The sequence below is a fragment of the Pavona decussata genome, unplaced genomic scaffold (genome assembly GCF_977016875.1).
Source record: "Pavona decussata unplaced genomic scaffold, jaPavDecu1.1 SCAFFOLD_100, whole genome shotgun sequence".
Taxonomy (NCBI): domain Eukaryota; kingdom Metazoa; phylum Cnidaria; class Anthozoa; order Scleractinia; family Agariciidae; genus Pavona; species Pavona decussata.
In genome coordinates, this window is record NW_028145515.1 from 3,874,473 (window position 1) to 3,894,074 (window position 19,602).

Here is a 19,602-nt window from a genome sequence, read left to right on the forward strand (position 1 = left end):
AAATTTTTGGAAACTTTAATTTACGATTTATTTAAACTTATGATTTGAACTATCTCAACCCCCCTGTTCTCTTTTCCTCCTTTCTTCAGGACTGGAAATAAATAATCCCATGGAGGGAGAGGGGAGGGGGGAGGGGGAGAGCGAGAGGGAGGGTCTTTTACGGTTGTCTCATCCATACCTTCATATACTCTATTGTAGGTTCTCTTAGACACCTCCAGTCCATTCCTAATACTCTTTCCAGATAATAGTGTTTCGTTTACGGCCAAGGCGTACAGCAAAACGGCATCGTACATTGTTCCAGCGTAAGCTTCCACCTAGCATATAACCAAATAATTTCTGCAGTTAACTCCAAGCGATTTAAAATGCAGTTGGTCTGGGGACAATTTGCAAGAGTGAAAAGTTGATAACCGCAAGGTCGCCCTCTGCTATGGTTATGGTTAAGGTTAGTGTACTGATGTATATTATATTGGATCGGCAAAACGTGATCATGAGATACGAATAAATAACAAATACAGTCGAAGCTCTCGTAAGCGACCGCTTCGGGAATTGGAAAAAGTGGACGCAACTAGAGCTGGTCGCTTACGAGGGTGCAATCTCGAAAGCAACCGAAAGCTGAAACGATAGAACCTGAGCCCGGCTGTTGGAAAGCCGATTACCGCTTATCCACGAAAAGTTAATCGAGGTTTTCATCACGCTCTTTAGCGGTGTGTTTTAAAGCTAATGTCAAGCTAAAGGTAAAGAAAATTCTAAGTTAATACTGAAGGACAAAAATCTTTTGGAAGAATCTTTATTGATTAGAAATTCAAGTCGAAGCAAAGTTCACGTTAACCCAGGATTAGCTTAATCGGGCTTCGAACAACTGGGCCCTGGTCACTAACCAGAGCTTTTAGGATAAAGGTTAACACTCTTGATCCAGCCGTAAATCATCTTGAATTTTAGATTCAAGATCTTAATTTCCGAACATTATTAGGCAGTGCAATATTACTGTAAATGTGATCACAAAGTGCATACTTTTATGAAAGAGTTACCGTAATACGTATCAGAATCTCTCAGTGGTTGCTTACGGGGAGCTTAAAAACAAAGGAAAAGACCAGTTGGTAATTCCCAAAAATGGTCGCGGTCGCTTACGAGAGCCGGCTTTTGATTACAGACTTTAAGTGACAGTTCAAACGGGGTTTCATATATGGTGGTCGTACCTAGAGCTGGTCGCTTGCGATAGTGATCGGAAGGAAAGCTTCGACTGTACGTAACCTTAATTTACCTCAGAGTTTAGGAGGGTTATAAGGCCTCTAGCAACAGTGGAATCCGGTTAAGAACGACGTCAAAGGGACAAGCAAAAATGTCTCCATTATCCGGGTGTGCTGCCCTAAAGCGCGCGCGGGCTCCGGGGACGAGACTGGCCATAGGCGGAGCTGTGTAGTGTGGCATGACCATTGTATTTAATTGATTTATTATAATACTTTTGTTATAGCCAATCAGGGCACAGACTTATTGAATATGATTCCAATATTTTCTAGTTTGATTTAAAACGTTTTTCATCCAATGCAAGAGTACGCTATAATCGGCCTGCAAATCTTACCGTGCCATTTTCTGGAATTTCAACATTAAATGGATCTTTTTTGAGTCGACTTTTGACGCGATTCACAAAGGCTGTAACTTTGTCTCCTGTTCTCAGCTCAGTGCCAAACTTCTGCTCGATGTTCAAGACTCCCACGTATGCCTTTTTAGCTTCATTGTCTCGTCCATCGTTACCCATCCATGTGTTATTACCGATGTAGGAGCTACAATATTTAAACCGAAAAAAAATGGATTAATCCAAAGGGCAGAGGTTTAGAGTTGGTTCCTGTCCCAGATGGCCGGGGTTGTGCCGCCGTGTGTTCCAAACCCAGATCCTATTTCAGGCTAAAAATTCGGAAGCTCATTAATAATTCATGAAGATAAAGCAAAAGAAACCACTACCGAGAAATGTGATCTTAATTATCATAAATTTTGGTGAGCTTTGAATTAATCCTTGAATTATTAATGGTCTGAGAAGCTATATCAAACACTCGAAAGGGTGTTTCGTCCGATTTCCAAACACGTTGGTTAAATAAAACACGACTGCGCCTCGTTCTTTCAACCGCTTCTCGGCTTTTTGAAGATGCATGCAATTAGTTTCTCAAACCATTGATAATTCATCAAGAGAAAACAAAGAAAATCACTACCGTGACCGTGGTTTGGATATGTGATCCTAATTACCATAAAATTTTGCCAACTTTAGCCTTGAATTTCTCCAAGAATTATTGATCATTTGAGAAGCCATATCAAAGACCTCGAAGTCGTTTAAAAAAACTTGGTTGCGCCTCGTTTTTTCAACCTACTTCTCAGTGTTTGGATATCTGATGAAACACGCTTTCTAGTGTTTGATGTATTATTTCAATACCCGTTTTCAGAAGCACCCGCTAATATCCATATCAAAGAGCGTACAACAACCTTCACTAGTCTTTAAGCGGACCCCATATTAAGCGGACACCCGGACAGCAGCACAAGTCCCATCTTTTCCCCCCACATTTACTAGATTTGTTGGTCCGTCTTCCCTTAGTTGTTTTGTTTAACTCCTGTCCCCACCCCCTCTTAGAACGAGATGGCAACTGTTTTAACTCATTCTCTTCTGGTAGTGCCATAAGGACAACCCCTTCGGTAGAACTCCACGTTTTCTATATCAAATTGTCTGGAGCAGAAATAACGGTTCCGTTTGCACATTCAATTGAAACTCACCGTTTGGGCAAGTGAACAGTGATGAAAGCGTACTTTCCATTGAGAAGACCCAGATCCAGAAAGTTTAACATGATTTCTCGGATGTCGCCTCCATCACATAGCAGGATAAAAACTGAATAAACCAACAAACAAAGACAAAAGCAGACATATGTTTTTATTAAAACAAATGCAAGGCTGATCGGGCAGCTAAAAAGGGTAATTTTAGTGCCCAATATTTCGGTTAGACAAAACTAACCTTCTTCATTTGGATTTACGTTTTATTCAACATTGCTGATCCTGATCTACACAAAGATCCGGCTTCACTTTGCTACTGTTTGTACAAGTGGTCTTTGCATTATTCAATTCATTCATTCATTCATTCATTCATTCATTCATTCATTCATTCATTCATTCATTCATTCATTCATTCGTTCGTTCGTTCGTTCGTTCGTTCATTCATTCATTCATTCAATCAATCAACGAATCAGTCAGACAGTCATTGAGGCAATCTATATTTTTTTTCATTTCATCGGCTATTTAGCAGACTGAATTGCCATGATCATTTTACACGGGAAGAAAACTCGAAGCCACTTCGTATTTCCGCTGACAAAAGATATCAAGAAAAATATATCGTAACAGAAATATTCTATACCACTCTCCTACTCAGCGACGCCATTTAAGCGACATGTTGGTTGATCGATGGAATCCACCAATAAAATCAGTGGTACTTACTCATTGCGCGCTTAGCCGCTCGTCGGATCAGATCAGCGTGTCGTTCAATTCTACTTTCCAGAATATGAAGACGGCCAGGAATGAAGGAATGGAAATGTGCAACGTTAATTCCGTGACGCAGGAGTTCGATTTTGACCAGGTTAGCTGCAATTTGCCAGATGTCATCTGTAGAGGCGATAATGGCAACTCGCTTCCAGCTAAAATGTTCCATGAGTCGTTTGAGAAGTTTTTCCATTTTAGTGTAGGGACCTTGTGATGATAAATGGGTAAAAATTAATTCCGTTAATTAATTAATTAATTAATTAATTACAGTCGGGTCACTTGGGTCAACTAAGCACAACAACAACAACAAACTTCTTCAACCGATGAAGGGAGGAAAGAGATGTCCCGTTAATTTAAACATGTTATGCACTGTATTTCATGATTCTTCGAACAAATAGAATTGTTCTCAATGGTAAAGCATTTTTCATGATTTTGTTCCTTTACTGATAAAAACAAACGAATAGATAAACAAACAAAAGAAAACAGAAAAACAAGAAAGCCCAATACACCTTGGGAATAACATAAAAGACTGAAAAGACTAAAACCTTAGTGACAAGGTTAACACTAGTAAGGGTGAAATAATATCGGGGAGGGGGGGACACAAGAATTTTATGCAGCGAGGCTCTACCCCGTGGTCAAAACCTTTACTCTTTAATACACCGCTAGCCTGCGAATACAGCCGCCGATGAGAGGCGGCTGTATTCGCAGGCTAATACACCGCCCTTTTTGACAGAAACGTAGGCTGCATAACAAGCGTTTTTATTTAGCTAAGCGTGAAGCGCGGGACACTCTTGTCTCGCAATTCGCACTCGGCTAAACAAACGCCTGTTATGTAGGCTACATGGAAAACGTAACCCTTTCACATACCTTCCATAGAAAACGGTATACCTTTCAAATACCTACAGTACAAACGTACATTGCCTCTGTTTTCGCTTGGTCTGTTTGGGATATTTTGAAAAACCCTTTAAATACTTAAATGATAGTTTTCCCTAGCTTTTTCTATACTTCAGCTCGTGAAATCCGTACCCTTTTATATATCTTCTGCCTGAAAAGCTATCCCTTCTGGGTGAAGCCACAGTGAGCAGAGGAGTTCAGTTAGAGCGAGACAATAAAAACGTGTCACCTCTTAAAGTGCAATCATGCGTATAGAGTGTTTTCACATGACGTCACGGTGGCCATGTTGGTGTCCCAAAACAAAGAAATGCCGGCCATGTTGGTGTCCCAAACTAAACCTCTGGGAATTGAACTCTATTTTTATGCAAATACTTCATTTTGCTTCAGAAAAACCAATATGGCCGGTAGTCACGTGAATGAAAACACTCTATATTTTGCCTCCTGAGACCTCGTCTGCAATGCATTTTTGTAAATTTGTGACGGTTCATTGCTTTAAAACAGATGCAATCGCTCTGTTTGCGATCGTTTTATTGCGAGCGCTATTATTTTGAAATGTATCGACCGCTGACTAATGCGACCGTAGTCTCCAAGGTAGGATAGGATAGGATAGGATAGGATAGGATAGGATAATATAACTTTATTTAGACACGGTATTTCCATCAGCTACTTAATTATCATTATCAACTAACTATCTATCTACCTAACTAGGATTATAAGAAGTTAAAAATAATAAAACAATAAATGTTGCTTTTCTTAGAGGCCGTGTTTAAAATCTTACTTATAACTGTGGCGTCTCAATTTAGTCTTAAAATCATTCAATGAAGTTGCTTGTGGTAATTCTATTGGTAAACTGTTCCCCAACTGAGCTCCACTGTATGAGAAACTTTTCTTCAAATAATCAGTGCGCGGTTGTGGAAGAGTTAGCGTACGTTAGCGTAAGTTAGCGTGCGTAGCGTTAGGTGAGCACAAATTTACTTAAATGCATCACAGATGAGGTCTTTGGTGGGAAACTATACGCAAGATTGCACTTTAAGAGGTGAGAAGTTTTTATTGTCTCGCTCTAACCGAACTCCTCTGCTCCCTGCAGTGGTGAAGACTCCCCGTTTAGTCCATTAGAGGGATTACGACCCCCCCCCCCCCCCACCCCCTCCCGCCCCTCAAACAAAATTTGCCACTTTTTAACTTGGTTCAGCTGTGATACGAAAAGGACGGTCCAGTATGTTACGCAGAATGAGTCAGTAAACGTTATTTCTCGACGGCTCAGTTTGAATTTACGTTTAACTTCCTTTTGAAAGAACATAAAGAACAGGTAGCCGGGTAGTTTCACTACAAAGTAAGACAGACAGCAGCACGTCTGGTCTTGTCTGTTTATCCAATTTTTTTTTTCCAAGGAAGAAAAGGAGGGCGAACCTTATTCGATACTGAAAGGAAGAAATAAGGCTTAAAAACAAAAGAATCAAGGAGGGAATTTCAGATAAAGAAAAACCACAACAGGCAGCTTCGATGGTTTAGATAAATGGATCGAACTCGAGTAAAGTGAATTTTGATTTACTTCAATGCATCAGTTAATTAAATCACTTACCCACGGTACGGACAAAAGTCGGAAACGTATTCCTGTTTGATAAATGAGCAGACATACAGCCCCAAGAGATCACAGGGAGATTCCATTTTCCAGCCAGCAAGCTGATGTACTCGCACACGCGATTACATCCTCCGCCGATGAAAGCATCCACTCCTCTGTTCTGCTGAGCCCAGAAGTTCATCACCAGTGGCAAGGCTGTGTTGGGAGAGCAGTTGGTATTGCCAAATACAAACTGCAAGCGATGGTTCGGCAGCAGCGAAGGATCGTTGTTGATGTCTTCAACGGCAATTGGCATGGCGGCAGCTGTGGTTCGTCCCACGTCCCATTCGCCAGTCATCGGAGCCAATGCCGCAATGGTTATGTTCTGCTTTGTTTTGAATTGTGGCCCTATCCCACTGGATTTTTTCGTCGGCAGTAGATAAAAGTAAAATATCAACACGGCAATAATGCCGTGTATAAAAACTTTCATTGAGAACGCGACAAACTTGAAAACAGTGAAATTATTCCTTGAGGTTGTTATTCCTACTTCAAACGCGAGCAGAAAGTGAATTTTTTCTTTTCTGTCGGTGTATGAAAAGCTAGAGGACTTCTGGCTCTGACGTAAGTCCGTGTGATAATTAAGGTGTCTTGATTCTGATTGGTTTAATCGGTGTGAACGCCTAAGCCGATGTCGGAATCTTGCTGCCTGGGTCGTGGTGGGGCTTCAGATCACGCCCGGAAATTAGCATTTCAAATGTTTTATCGCTTTCTTCAGTGATAAGCCAAAGTCCTATGAAACCGAAAACACCTGAGTTTGAGGTTTTTTCAAAGCGAGGTCCATTTTCGTTCCCAGAACACTGCGAATTCCTTAGCCGGAATGAGAGCGATCTGGGGCCAAGAGTGACGGGAAAAAAAAGAAAAGAATGACGGAGATGACATGAAAACAAATTTACTGAGCTAAAAATTGCTTTAGTTAAGGAAAACCGAGAACTCTCTAAATAAGTTGAAATGAAATAAAGAAACTTTGAAAAGACGGTATCAACGTAAGCTTCAAATCATGGCAGAGTCTAACACAAAGAATAGTTAATGGTTTTAATTCGAGCATTTGTATTTTCATTTTAATTATTTAGTTGTTACAAGTTAACACACAAAACAACTGCTTATAAACTTGATTCCCGTTGAAACTTGATTGTAATTTTAAATGTCTGATTTTGCCTCACTTTCAGTAGACTGTTCTAGGTACTGATGATGGCGGGATGTTTGGCGAAGGAGAACGTTGGGTAGACCACAAGCAGTCACTTATTTTCCTTTAATACATATTTAGCCAAACCTAAAACCGGAGCTCCACAATTTCTTTTTTAATAGCATTTATAGAAGACCTAGACCGGAGAATGACATGTTTATTTTTCTGTTTTTATTTAAGAGAACGCTCATTTCTCTACTACTTATTTATTTATTTATTTTCAGTTTTTTTTTTATTAAAAACTACAAACCGGTTTGCGAACAGGCTCCGTACGCTACGTTAGCACTGTCACTCTCTAGTAAATTTAGCTTATCAAGAAAGCCGAGCGTAAACCTCAGAAAAAGAGGCTAAACTGACGATAAAACAGACTTCAGATATATCATTGGTGCAATAAATGGAGAAAACAAACTGTGAAATTTCATAGCAAGCATGCAGTACAGAAATAAACTAAAAACGATCGTTGAAAAATTCTTACAAACAAGCGAATAAATCTTTTGCGTAAGCTTAAATGTTTTGATGACTGAAAATGAAATCACACAATAATTCAGTTTACACTCGGTTGTAAGGACGGTGCCTACTTTTGTTACTACGCATACGTTCTGCCCATCTCGAGGTATTCGGGTTTCCTATTGGTGGTGCTTACAAATACAGGGATATTTTTGCGCAGTTGAAAACTATGCGGAAAAGCAGAACTCAGCAAGTGCTCTTGGTATCCAAAAACTGAAAATTTGGGGTAACCATGCATTCAACGCTTCAATTTTGGAAAAAAAACCGCCGTATATTGCTTTGTAGTTTACTGTTTTTAGAATAATTGTTGCTTGATTATCTCTAAAAAAAAAAACGCGTGGTTAACCTAATTTTCTTTTTGGATTTTAATAGGCCTTGCTAAGATCTGCTTTCCCCGCATTGTCATAAACCACACCAAAAAATACTTCTTTATTAGTAGACACCGTCCTTAACGAACGTTCTTAACAAAGACTTTCAGTGAAAAATACTCACACATCTTACTCTTTGCCGTTGTATCTTATTGTTTTAAGTATTTTTGTTTGTTCTCTGTCAAGATTGTCACAAATAAATGCTAAAATTAGAAATGTATTCTAGAAAAACTTGTGAGAGTTTATGCCAATGATACAGTGTTGTGGGACGATTTTCCCAAATGAAGAAAAATGGGACGAGATTAGAAAATAAAACTTCAAGGGAAGGAAATAATGAACATGGACCGAAAACTGAGCTCAAAAGACTGCTTTGAAGTTAGCACATACATATAACATATTGGCATCCATCGGTCTTGTCAGACTAGGGAATGCCCGCTGGAAGCATCTTCTGCTGTGGTTGGAAAGGCCAATTCTTGAATGACAGTCTTTTCCACAGGTGGGGCAGATGAAGGTAGAGTCTTTATGCCCCTCTTGCTGTTTCTTCTTTCTTCTCCTTCTCCTCTCTTCTGTGTTGGATGTGAGTGTTTCCTCAAAGGTATCATCTTTCACCGCTTCCCTCCAGGCTGATCTGTCTTTGGCAAGAGTTTTCCGAGAGTTTGTATCGATGTTCATGGATTTCAGGTCGCGTTTACAGATGTCTTTGAATCTCAGTTCCGGTCTGCCAGCGGGGCGCTTTCCTGCCGCCAGTTCACCATAGGGATTCTGCCACGTCCATTCTACAAACATGTGAGCTGAGTGTACATCATGCCGAGAATTAAAAACTCTAATAAGAAAATGGCCGGGGTCTTGAATGCTATTCGGGTGAGAAAGGAAGTTCACACTAATTATCATATCTCGGTAAGCATTCGGAAGTCAACCAAGCGTGGTCATTGCACGCGTGCTGAACAAAATGCTACATCATGACAGACTCGAAACAATAGAAAACTCCCAAAGCACAAACTCAGCCAAAACGCTAAAAATCTTGTTTACTCAAGTTTGGGCTTATAGAAGATAATGTCACAGTTTTCAATGACCATGAAAGTTTTCAAAATCCGGGTAGTTAGTTACTCAATTGTGGCCCTGAAAAAATTTGAAGGAAAAAAAACTACGAATGCTTAATTTGTGAGAAGGACTCTTAAACGCTGACAAACGTCAACAAATAGTTAATTAAAACTATAATTTCTATATGTTTGCATTGCTCGAAATCGCACACATTTACAAGGCCCTAAAACTTTTTGCTGACTTATAATTACAAGGACCCATCTGTTATAAAGATCCCCAAAATAAAGGAATAAATCTCATAGTTTATTAGATATAATCGTGCAAAGTTTGCTTATCATTTTTACATAAATTATGACCTAAATTTGGAAAGCGCTGAATTTCTCGAATTGGGTCTTTGCGATTTTGGTGAAACTCTGTTCAGCGCCAGGGAGAAATGTGCACTATGTGTAGCCGAGAGATTTTCACAAAAAAAGCCGGCAACAGCAGAATTTCGACTCAGACCTCAAAGAGGCGTGGCACTATAACCACGTGACATTTACTCCGATCGCCCAAATTTTTTTGCTATATTGTAGATTGATCTATATGTTATCCATTCTATGTGTTAGACGTACGATAAAAGTAAAGGTGGGGATACCAAAGAGCTTCAAAGTAGGATGGTACCGCCAAAAAATAACTGGGTCGAGTCACCTTAAGCGTTCTTCCTTGAGATTAAAATTCATCAGAAACGAACTTATTGTAGGTCAGTTAGTTTTAGAGTCACCATCTCATATTTGTCGTACTTACAGGTAGCCAAATAACATATCACAAATTTATAGTCTATGCCGATGAAATTCTCATTGTAAAGAACTGATGTGGACAATACTGTAATGGAAATAACGAAACTGTCAAATGCCGAGGGGAAAGACTGATGTCTAACACTCAGGATGAACATTGTGGAAAAATGTCCCTCAAAAGCCCTCGTGGTGGGGGAGGGGGGAGGATAGGCGCTGCTGAATTTAAATTGATCTATTAGTTGATGCATTATCGTATCAGTTGTTTACACGGCTGTTCATGAATGACTGGGGAATAATCACACATCCCGAGGTCGCTAATTTTAGCGGTGGGACTAAAAAAGGAACATCAAACTAACCCGTACTAACAACTGAAAAGCAGTTTTGTACTTCGGAAGGAATGGAATTGACTCACATTCAACGAGGAGCAAAATTAGAATGGACTCAAAAAGGAGGTAAAGGATACACGTCAAGTAGAAGAGGAGTCTCATTTTATAATTCGAAAGTTTTAAACCAGCATATACTTTTTTATCTTTTTTGGTGAACATTTTAAAAGAAAAAACATGTTTTAATAACACCATGTGACGCGTCATGAACGTTTCTTTAATTTTATTTTATCGTTAACTGTTTGTGTTATTAATGCCTACAACCATACCGCTAGTGTTTTCAAATCACAAGTGATGATTATTGTTGATTGATTGACATTTATTTTATTTAGTTAATTGCTCTTCTTTTTCTTTTCTTTTTTTTTTTTTTCTTCTTTTTCTTTTTTTTTTTTTTTTTTCTTCTTCTTCTTCTTCTTCTACATTTCCCAAAATTTGATTTTGGCGCGTTTTGCTGCCTTCGATTGAATGAGACTTCACCAAATTTTAAAGATTGTTTTCATTTCGCCGAAGCGCTTGAATTACGCTTTTTGGAGTTTTTCCATAGTCTTTGACTCCTTTTTTCGCTGATTTTAAGTTTCGTTGGCTGTTCCTGTATTCCAAAAGGAACGTTCCTCTAGTATGGACTGTTCCTCGTTTTTGTGTTCCTATTGACTATAAGAGGACCAGATGTTTTACAAGGTAGGAACAAAACGTTCACTCTAGTGTAAAAGAGGAATATTTCGTTCCGAGTTCCCAATTGTAAATGGAACATATTGTTCTCAAATTGACAAATAAGGACTGTTTTGTTCCGAGTTCCTATCTGTAAATGGAACACATTGTTCCCCAATTGGTCATTTAAGACTTTTTTGTTCCGAGTTCCTATCTGTAAATTGAACACATTGTTCCCAAATTGGTCATTTAGGACTGTTTTGTTCCGAGTTCCTTTCTATTGATGGAACACATTGTTCCCAAATTGGTCATTTAGGACTGTTTTGTTCCGAGTTCCTATCTATTGATGGAACACATTGTTCCGAAATTGATAAATAAGGACTGTTTTGTTCCGAGTTCCCAACTGTAAATGGAAGATATTGTTCCCAAATTGATAAATAAGGACTGTTTTGTTCCGAGTTCCTATCTGTTGATGGAACACATTGTTCCCAAATTGGTCATTTAGGACTGTTTTGTTCCGAGTTCCTATCTATTGATGGAACACATTGTTCCGAAATTGATAAATAAGGACTGTTTTTTTCCGAGTTCCCAACTGTAAATGGAAGATATTGTTCCCAAATTGATAAATAAGGACTGTTTTGTTCCGAGTTCCTATCTGTTGATGGAACACATTGTTCCCAAATTGGTCATTTAGGACTGTTTTCTTCCGAGTTCCTCTCTGTGAATAGAACAAATTGTTCCCAAATTGGTCGTTTGAGAACAGATTTTGGACCATTTTTCTACGCATTCCCATTTTGTTCCCAAATTAAGGTGGCCTTTGGGAATGAGGCAAACAAGAAAGCGCGCTCAGACCTGCTTGGGCGAGTTTGGTGGCATGTCACTGTCATGAATTTTGCACAATAGTAATGAGGGCGGGCAAGTTAGGGCATGCTTTGGCAAATACAAACATATATGCAGTTCCTTTGCTCGTCATGGGCTCCTCGGTTATGGTTCAGATTTAAAGGAGATTGTGTTGACTAGATGCGCTTAAAAGGCAAAATGAGCAAGAAGTATAAAGTCGATTGGTCGGATATCGATGGAGCGTCGCCCAAACCTAAACGGCTTCACTTGGAAAAAGATGAAACTGACAGCTTGTATCACTGCCCAATACAAGAGTGCGACCATGATGGATTTCAAAGTCAAAGAGGGTGCAGAAAACATGTTTATAACAAGCACAGTTGGTTCTTTTATTTTGATGAAAAGCCCAATTCGAAAGAAATCACAGATTCGCGAAATGTTCCGATGGTGAAACTAATTCAAGATCAAAGTACTGAAACCACAAAGCATGCCGTAAAGTTACTTCCTTCGTTTTCATTATCGTGTGACATTGCCGAGTTGTTCACGAAATGGTTGACTGGAAGTGGTGGCGGTTACAAGAAGGATCGCGCAGCGCAACAAATAGTTACAAGATGCTTTAAGTTTCTAAGATTTTGCTGTGAAGACGAGGAAGAGTTGACTTTTGACGTGGTGGACTTTAGTTTATGTTCTCCAAATTTGTTGTTCAAGTTTATTGACTACTTACAAGACGAATGCAAGCTCGGCCATGGTGGGCGTTTAGGCTACATAGACGCTATTTCTGAAATGATCGACTTCAGAAAACTTCATGGCGCATCAGAGGCAGTCTTTCAAAAGTTCTCTGCAACAGAGTTGTACCTCAAAAGAGCGCGAAAGACAGTTGCAAAGATGATGCGATTGCAGTGGACACACGATTTAGACATTGAAACACTGGAAGCAAGAGGCCACTGGGCAGCAATGGAGGAGCTGTTGGGGGTCGTGAAATTCCATCTGCCGCGCTACGAAAATACCGTGAAGATTTGCAAATCGAGTCCAGCTCAAGTCAACCCCTCGGACTTGACATTTGCCACGAAATTCGTAGCCATGTATCTGTTCATCAAAGTGAAGGGGTCACGTCCTATGACTTATCAATATTTGACGGTGGACATGATTGACACAGCTAAGGAAAAGGGTGGATTCATTGATCAGAAAACGTTCAAGACTGCTGGAAAGTATGGATTTGATTCTTTGATTCTTTCCGATGCAAACATGCAAGTGCTCAATGGCTACATCTCGTACGTTAGACCTTTGCTTAAACCCAAGTGTGATTTCGTTCTCGTCAACAGAAATGGAGGCCAGCATGGTAAATTGGGCGAGATCATGAGCAAACTGGTGTTTGATGCAATTGGAAAGTACATCCATCCCACGCGTTATCGCCAAATTGTTGAAACGCAGAGCCTCAACCAGCTCACTAGCGAAGAGCAGAGGATTTTGTCGGAAGACCAAAAACACAGCTCTGCCGTTGCTAAAGTTCACTATCAAAAACAACGATCCCGAGAAGTTGCTTTGAAGGGTCACGAGTGCCTACAGAAACTACAAGGCGCCAAGGGGTCAGAAGTGGACGAGGACGTCAACGCAAGACTCGGCGATTCAACTTCCACCGCCGGGCCTTCTGTTGAACCAGGGCAAAATGACAACTCCTTCCCCAAAAAGGACGCCCTGCCTAAAAGAATCTTGCGCTCTCAGAGGAACATTCGTCATGTTTTGAAATTCACAACACAAGAGGACTATTTTCTAAAGGAAGGGATAACTAAGCACGGGTTTGGACAGTGGACTGCTATTTTGAGAGACCTTGATTTCAAATTTCAAGACGGAAGAACAGCGGACTCTCTAAAGAAAAGGGCTGGAATGAAAATGCCGCTGGCTTGACACCAGAGGGACATATACCCGCATGAAAACGCTTACCTGCCATCAATGATATAGGTTATTATTATTATTTTTTTTGGCATATCTGGTACTTTGAAAGCTTAACGTGCTTTCTCGAAAAGTAAAGCCCAACAACAGTCATTGAAAGAAAATGCTTGCTTTTCATTAAACTGAACTGCAACAGAACTTTAATGATTTTGATCTTACAAAGCATGGGTTTAATTAATGTAATATATTAAGTGTCCACAAATTAAGTGATAGTTTGAGTATGGTCTGGTCAGTTTTACTTTTGGGTAGCGCTAAAGTAGTCGAGAAGCGTATTCGGCTTTGTTCTCTTGGCCACATCTTGGCTGAGTGGACGATCTTTGCGCTTCCTCGTGGTACAGGTTCGAAGCAACTCCTCTGAGACAGCGAGGTCGTTGACGTTTGCAAGGGCAGCCTGCGCAGGCGACAGTGCACTGCTCGGAACGAGAGTAGCGTCAGGTTCTGGAGATGCTGTGATGGAGCATGGCGACTGTGGCCAGTACTGATCTACGTCGTTTAGGCGTGGAACGTAAGATGGCGTTCTTGGCGTTATGAACAAATCTTGTTCTTCGTCCTCTCTTTCTTCCTCGATGTAGTTATTTTCCACTGCCGCGAGCGGGAGGGGCTCCATTAAGCTTTTCACCAGGTTTTCGTCTTCTTCTGTAAGAAGGCCAAGCATTCTGCGAACTCGCTTCCGTTCAGCCAACGCTTCCTTAGACCGGAGGGTGCCGAGGTTACTGTGGTGGTTTTTGAGCTTGTCCTGCAGCACTTCGAGGTGGGCATTAATAGACGCTCTCCTGTTCCCATCGAGGTTGCCATGAAGAAGCCTAACGCAATCGTGCAACTCTCGCTCGGTCCTAAGGAGCCAGGAACCTTCAAACACTCGAGCTGCCTTCTCGCGGCGCTGTTCTTCCTCCTTCGCTCTCTCATCTCTACAGTAGTTGTCTACTTCCCTCTGAAGTGGGCTTGGCATCTCTTGATCTGGATCAAGTGGCAACATCTCCACGCTCTCCACACTTATTCCCTTGTCTAGCAAGGCTTGTTTTTGCATTTCGTACTGCTGTCGTCTTCTGTCTTCTCGCATTGCTCGCTTCCTCTGTTCTTCTTTGAGTATGTGTTCAAGCTGTCTGCGTTGTAAACTGCCCGGATGTGATCGGCCCACGGAATCCCTCAATGCATCCAAGACGTCGTCGGACATGGAAGCACTTTCACGGTCTTGTGGAACATTCGTGACTGCGCTAGAAGTGGTCTCCTCGACGAGGGAACTGGCCAGCGTGAGACATCTGAGTTCCTCTTTTTCCTTGTCTTGCAGGATTCCTTCTTCATCGTCACTGTCTGTGTCGTCTTCGTCACTTTCATCGCTCTCGCTGTCGCCTTGACAGTCTTTTGCCTTTTCCGTGGCCCAAACCACGCAATCCATAGCGTGTTTCTTTAGCCATGCTGCGGCGCTCTTCTTAGGATTTGGAAGGGTCTTGAATACATAAGTGCGCAGTCGTTTCTCCATTGCTGGTTGGTGTGTTGGACCAAACTGCAGCTTACGCTGGGCGGTGATTATCATGGGGCACTTGTTGAGAAAAGCCTTTGCGGTCTGGTACTTTACATCATGTGCAGAGTATCCTCCTTGCGTCAAGACCTTCCAATCGGCAATGTCCAGGGCGCTCTCACTGGCTTCATCAATGAAGATCACTTCAGTAAATGGTGTGATCATCGCTTTATTAAAGGCTCTTTGTTTGGTCACTGTTGCTATATTGCCATGGTGTATCAATCCCTGGATCGGAAAGAACAAAAATGTCTTGCCACTGTTTGCTTCGCCCACAAGGCACGGTACCTTGTCTTTGTGTTGCTTCTTGTTATAGTTCAGAAGCTTCAGAAAATCGTCACAAAAGTGGGCCACCTCGTCTGGGGACAAACTGTTTTCCAGGATCTCTTTGAAGTACTTAGGATCAGGATCATTTGTGGAATCGTACGCGCAAAACGCCCTGGGCGATATTTTTCCAATGTCGTTGGCGTTAATTGGACTCTTTACAAACGCACGCTTCTTTATGGACCAGCAAATACCGCCATTAACTTCAATGAGATCGTAGTCGATCATCAAAGGTTGGAACAGCTCACAATGAGGATCTGATAGAAGCTCAATCACCTTTTTCATCTCTCGTATGAGCCTCGACTTGAAGTGCTCGTTCGTCGCGATAGTGTTGATGAATTGTCTGGCCTCGCACTTAAATGAGTAAGTGTACTTTGCTTTTGGGTCGCGCTTGTAGATCTTGCCTCGGTAACTGGCATATTCAAGTTGCTGCATTGCGATTGTTATGTCGTTTACTAAGATGGTCAGCTTGTCAGAAAATCTTTTCTCACCCGTCATCTTCGTTGTATTGGAGCTGTTGAAACCAAACTTATCGATCTGTAGTTTGGCTTCAATCATCTTCTCTAGTGCCTTTGTCAGAGATTGCTGGAAGGTAGGGTTGAGGAGTGTAACGCGCACGACGTTTTCTCTTCCACAGTCCTCTAGCTCTTGAGAAGACAGAGGAGACATGCCTCTAAGACTTTGGTACTCTTCATGAAAGCTGTACTGGTAGGACGTTGTTACAAGGTCCTGCATGAAGGGGTTCTTGTGGTCTTTTAACGTTTTGTAGAGTTCCTTGATAGCCATGCACACTTTTCCGTCTTGAAACTGTACCTGAAAAAAAAGGAAATTATGAGTATCGTGCTTAAATTGTGCTCGTTCAGTGTGTGTCATTGCATTTATCGTTAGTACATGTGATACCTGATTAGCTGTGACTGCAACTCCACATTTCAGCAGTGCCCTATGGACGATGAGAGGATTTGCCGGAGCACCATTAGGCGTGGTTAGTGCTAACCAATAGTTAATTACAGGCCAAAGCGATTTGTTGACAAGTGTTGGGTTGCCATTGATCATTTGCTCAGATTGTGTGCTTGGTACAGGACTATTTTCTCCATCGTCATCGCTGTCATCACTTTCTTCTATACTTCCCTTCTTTTTCTCTTGTGTAGCTATGGCACTGAAGAAAAATGCCGCGTTTGGTATACCTGAGAAAATTCAATGAAAACTGTTTTTCAAGGTCATGAAGATTAGTTTGAAGAGAAAAGCAACCAGGAGCTGAGTCGAACCTGAGATTTCTCTATCGCACAAATCCCGCTTGTGGCAGATGCTATTCCAAGATGTGAGAAGGTCTTTTTCCTTCACATTAAATACGCATTTTGCACTGATAACGCTGCACTGACCGGCAACAACGGGACTCATGTAACATAAGGCGGCTCCTCGAATGGCCTCGCTGTTTAACTGTTTACTTGGCTGTTGTGCTCGCCGCATCCTCAACCTATTGACAGTGGACAGAAATGAAGCCCAAGCTTGCTTCTTATATAGACCACTAGTACTTGCCAGGTGGCTATGAATATATGAATTTCACGAAGTGATGCATATTTCTGCCTTAAAAGGAGCGCATCTCTATTTTAAACACCTTCTCTGCTTTAGAGGTCCTGACGTACTGTTTCTTCCACTATGATAAGCTAATAACAATATTATGCCTTGCAACTTGCTGCCACTTGTTGCAGTAATTTTCTAAAGTGGGCACATTTTGGTGTTGATTCTTAGTCCCAGAGCAATTGTTAATTTTGACAGCTTCTAGTTTTAGCGTGTTTTTTAATGCTTCTCGATGCTTCTATTTTTTTTTTATTAAAAATGCTTCACAATGTATGTGCAAACTTGTGAAAAGGTAGACGTGATGATTAGAATTAAAAACTACTCGCCAGTGTCGTGTCTTCCTTGGTTATGTTACCAGAAGGAATCGAAAACAATTAGAAAACTAATTACAATATTATGCCTTGCAACTTGCCTCCACTTGTTGCAGTCATTTTCTAAAGTGGGCAGATTTTGGTGTTGATTCTTTGTTCCAGAGCAATTGTTAATTTTGACAGCTTCTAGTATTTGCGTGTTTTTAAATGCTTCTCTTTTTTTATTAAAATGCTTCACAATGTATGTGCAAACTTGTGAAAAGGTAGACTTGATGATTAGACTTGAAAACTACTCGCAAAGTGTCGTGTCTTCCTTGATTATGTTACCAGAAGAAATCGAAAACAATTAGATACAAAGCAGCGCAAAAGAAACTTCGACAACCCAATAAACTTGATATTGCATACATTGTCTTGTAAAATCCATGTCAGTAATCACAAAATTGCATGTTGGGTTAAATCTGATCATTGGTTATTCATATTCCCGTTAAATCCTTGAGAACCACGTCTTCCGCCTCAATAGTAGAAGTTTGTGTTGCTTTTAATATATTACACATAATCCACTGCATGACACTGTAAGTTTGCAGGTCAGACAAACTTTTAACATACAGGCGGAAGATTAGGATTTCAGGGAATTAACGGAGACATGAATCGATAATCATGTTACTGCTTTATATTACTGTAAGTATATACATATAAAATAAATTCAATAATATACTTACAGTAAACATGAGAAGCAAATCATTGGTTATTCATATTCCCGTTAAATCCTTGAGAACCACGTCTTCCGCCTCAATAGTAGAAGTTTGTGTTGCTTTTAATATATTACACATAATCCACTGCATGACACTGCAAGTTTGCAGGTCAGACAAACTTTTAACATACAGGTGGAAGATTAGGATTTCAGGGAATTAACGGAGACATGAATCGATAATCATGTTACTGCTTTATATTACTGTAAGTATATACATATAAAATAAATTCAATAATATACTTACAGTAAACATGAGAAGCAAATCATTGGTTATTCATATTCCCGTTAAATCCTTGAGAACCACGTCTTCCGCCTCAATAGTAGAAGTTTGTGTTGCTTTTAATATATTACACATAATCCACTGCATGACACTGCAAGTTTGCAGGTCAGACAAACTTTTAACATACAGGTGGAAGATTAGGATTTCAGGGAATTAACGGAGACATGAATCGATAATCATGTTACTGCTTTATATTACTGTAAGTATATACATATAAAATAAATTCAATAATATACTTACAGTAAACATGAGAAGTAAATCATTGGTTATTCATATTTCCGTTAAATCCTTGAGAACCATGCTTCCGCTTTAATAGTAGAAGTTTGTCTTGCTTTTAATATATTACACATAATCCACTGCATGACACTGCAAGTTTGCAGGTCAGACAAACTTTTAACATACAGGCGGAAGATTAGGATTTCAGGGAATTAACGGGGACATGAATCTATAATCATGTTACTGCTTTATATTACTGTAAGTATATACATATAAAATAAATTCAATAATATACTTGCAGTAAACATGAGAAGTAAATCATTGGTTATTCATATTTCCGTTAAATCCTTGAGAACCACGTCTTCCGCTTTAATAGTAGAAGTTTGTCTTGCTTATAATATATTACACATAATCCATTGCATGACAATAATATACTTGCAGGTAAGACAAACTTTTAATATATAGGCGGAAGGTTTGGATCTCAAGGATTTGACGGAAACTATAATGTAACATCATGTAGCTGACTTTTAGTGTAAGCAAACCTCTACTCATTTTTGTCGGAAGACATGTATTTCATGGATTTAGCGGGGGAATCTTAGATTCGTTTTATAACTATAAGGACTAGTATGATCATAAAAGTTCATGTATTAAGGGCCGAAACAACATCGGGTTTGGTGAGGGCTTGACGCCCTTCCACTGAATACGAGGCCTGACTTGATAATTTTTTAGCGTGATAGGTCTGTGCAGTGCACTGATTTCTTAGGAAAATTACTGTAGAGCGGTAGAAAGGAACAAAGAGGGCCCATGTTTAAGCGTTCCATGGTTCATGACAGTGTGCTTTCAAATGTGCTTGAAGATTGTTTTCTTTTTAGCCAAAAAACACCTTGCAGTTTTATTAGTTTATTTTTGTC

The 19,602-nt window shown here is 40.3% G+C and overlaps 2 protein-coding genes across 2 annotated transcripts in view; both read right to left on the reverse strand.

Moving 5' to 3' along the window:
- LOC146472417 (atrial natriuretic peptide receptor 1-like) overlaps nt 1-3,692 on the reverse strand; it is a 33,535-nt gene extending 29,843 nt beyond the window's left edge. The window contains exons 1-4 of the mRNA XM_085119778.1: nt 3,469-3,692; nt 2,758-2,869; nt 1,580-1,781; nt 179-314 (exon numbers count right to left, since the gene is read on the reverse strand). Coding sequence (XP_084975904.1) covers nt 179-314; nt 1,580-1,781; nt 2,758-2,869; nt 3,469-3,679 — 661 coding nt within the window. The 5' untranslated portion in view covers nt 3,680-3,692. The remainder of the gene's footprint in view (nt 1-178; nt 315-1,579; nt 1,782-2,757; nt 2,870-3,468) is intronic.
- A 10,258-nt stretch (nt 3,693-13,950) lies between these two features.
- Nucleotides 13,951-16,755, reverse strand: LOC146472418 (uncharacterized). Its single transcript, XM_085119552.1, has one exon. It carries the CDS (start codon nt 16,606-16,608, stop codon nt 13,951-13,953), a length of 2,658 nt encoding a protein of 885 aa, XP_084975678.1. The 5' UTR covers nt 16,609-16,755.
- Nucleotides 16,756-19,602: the final 2,847 nt, after the last annotated feature.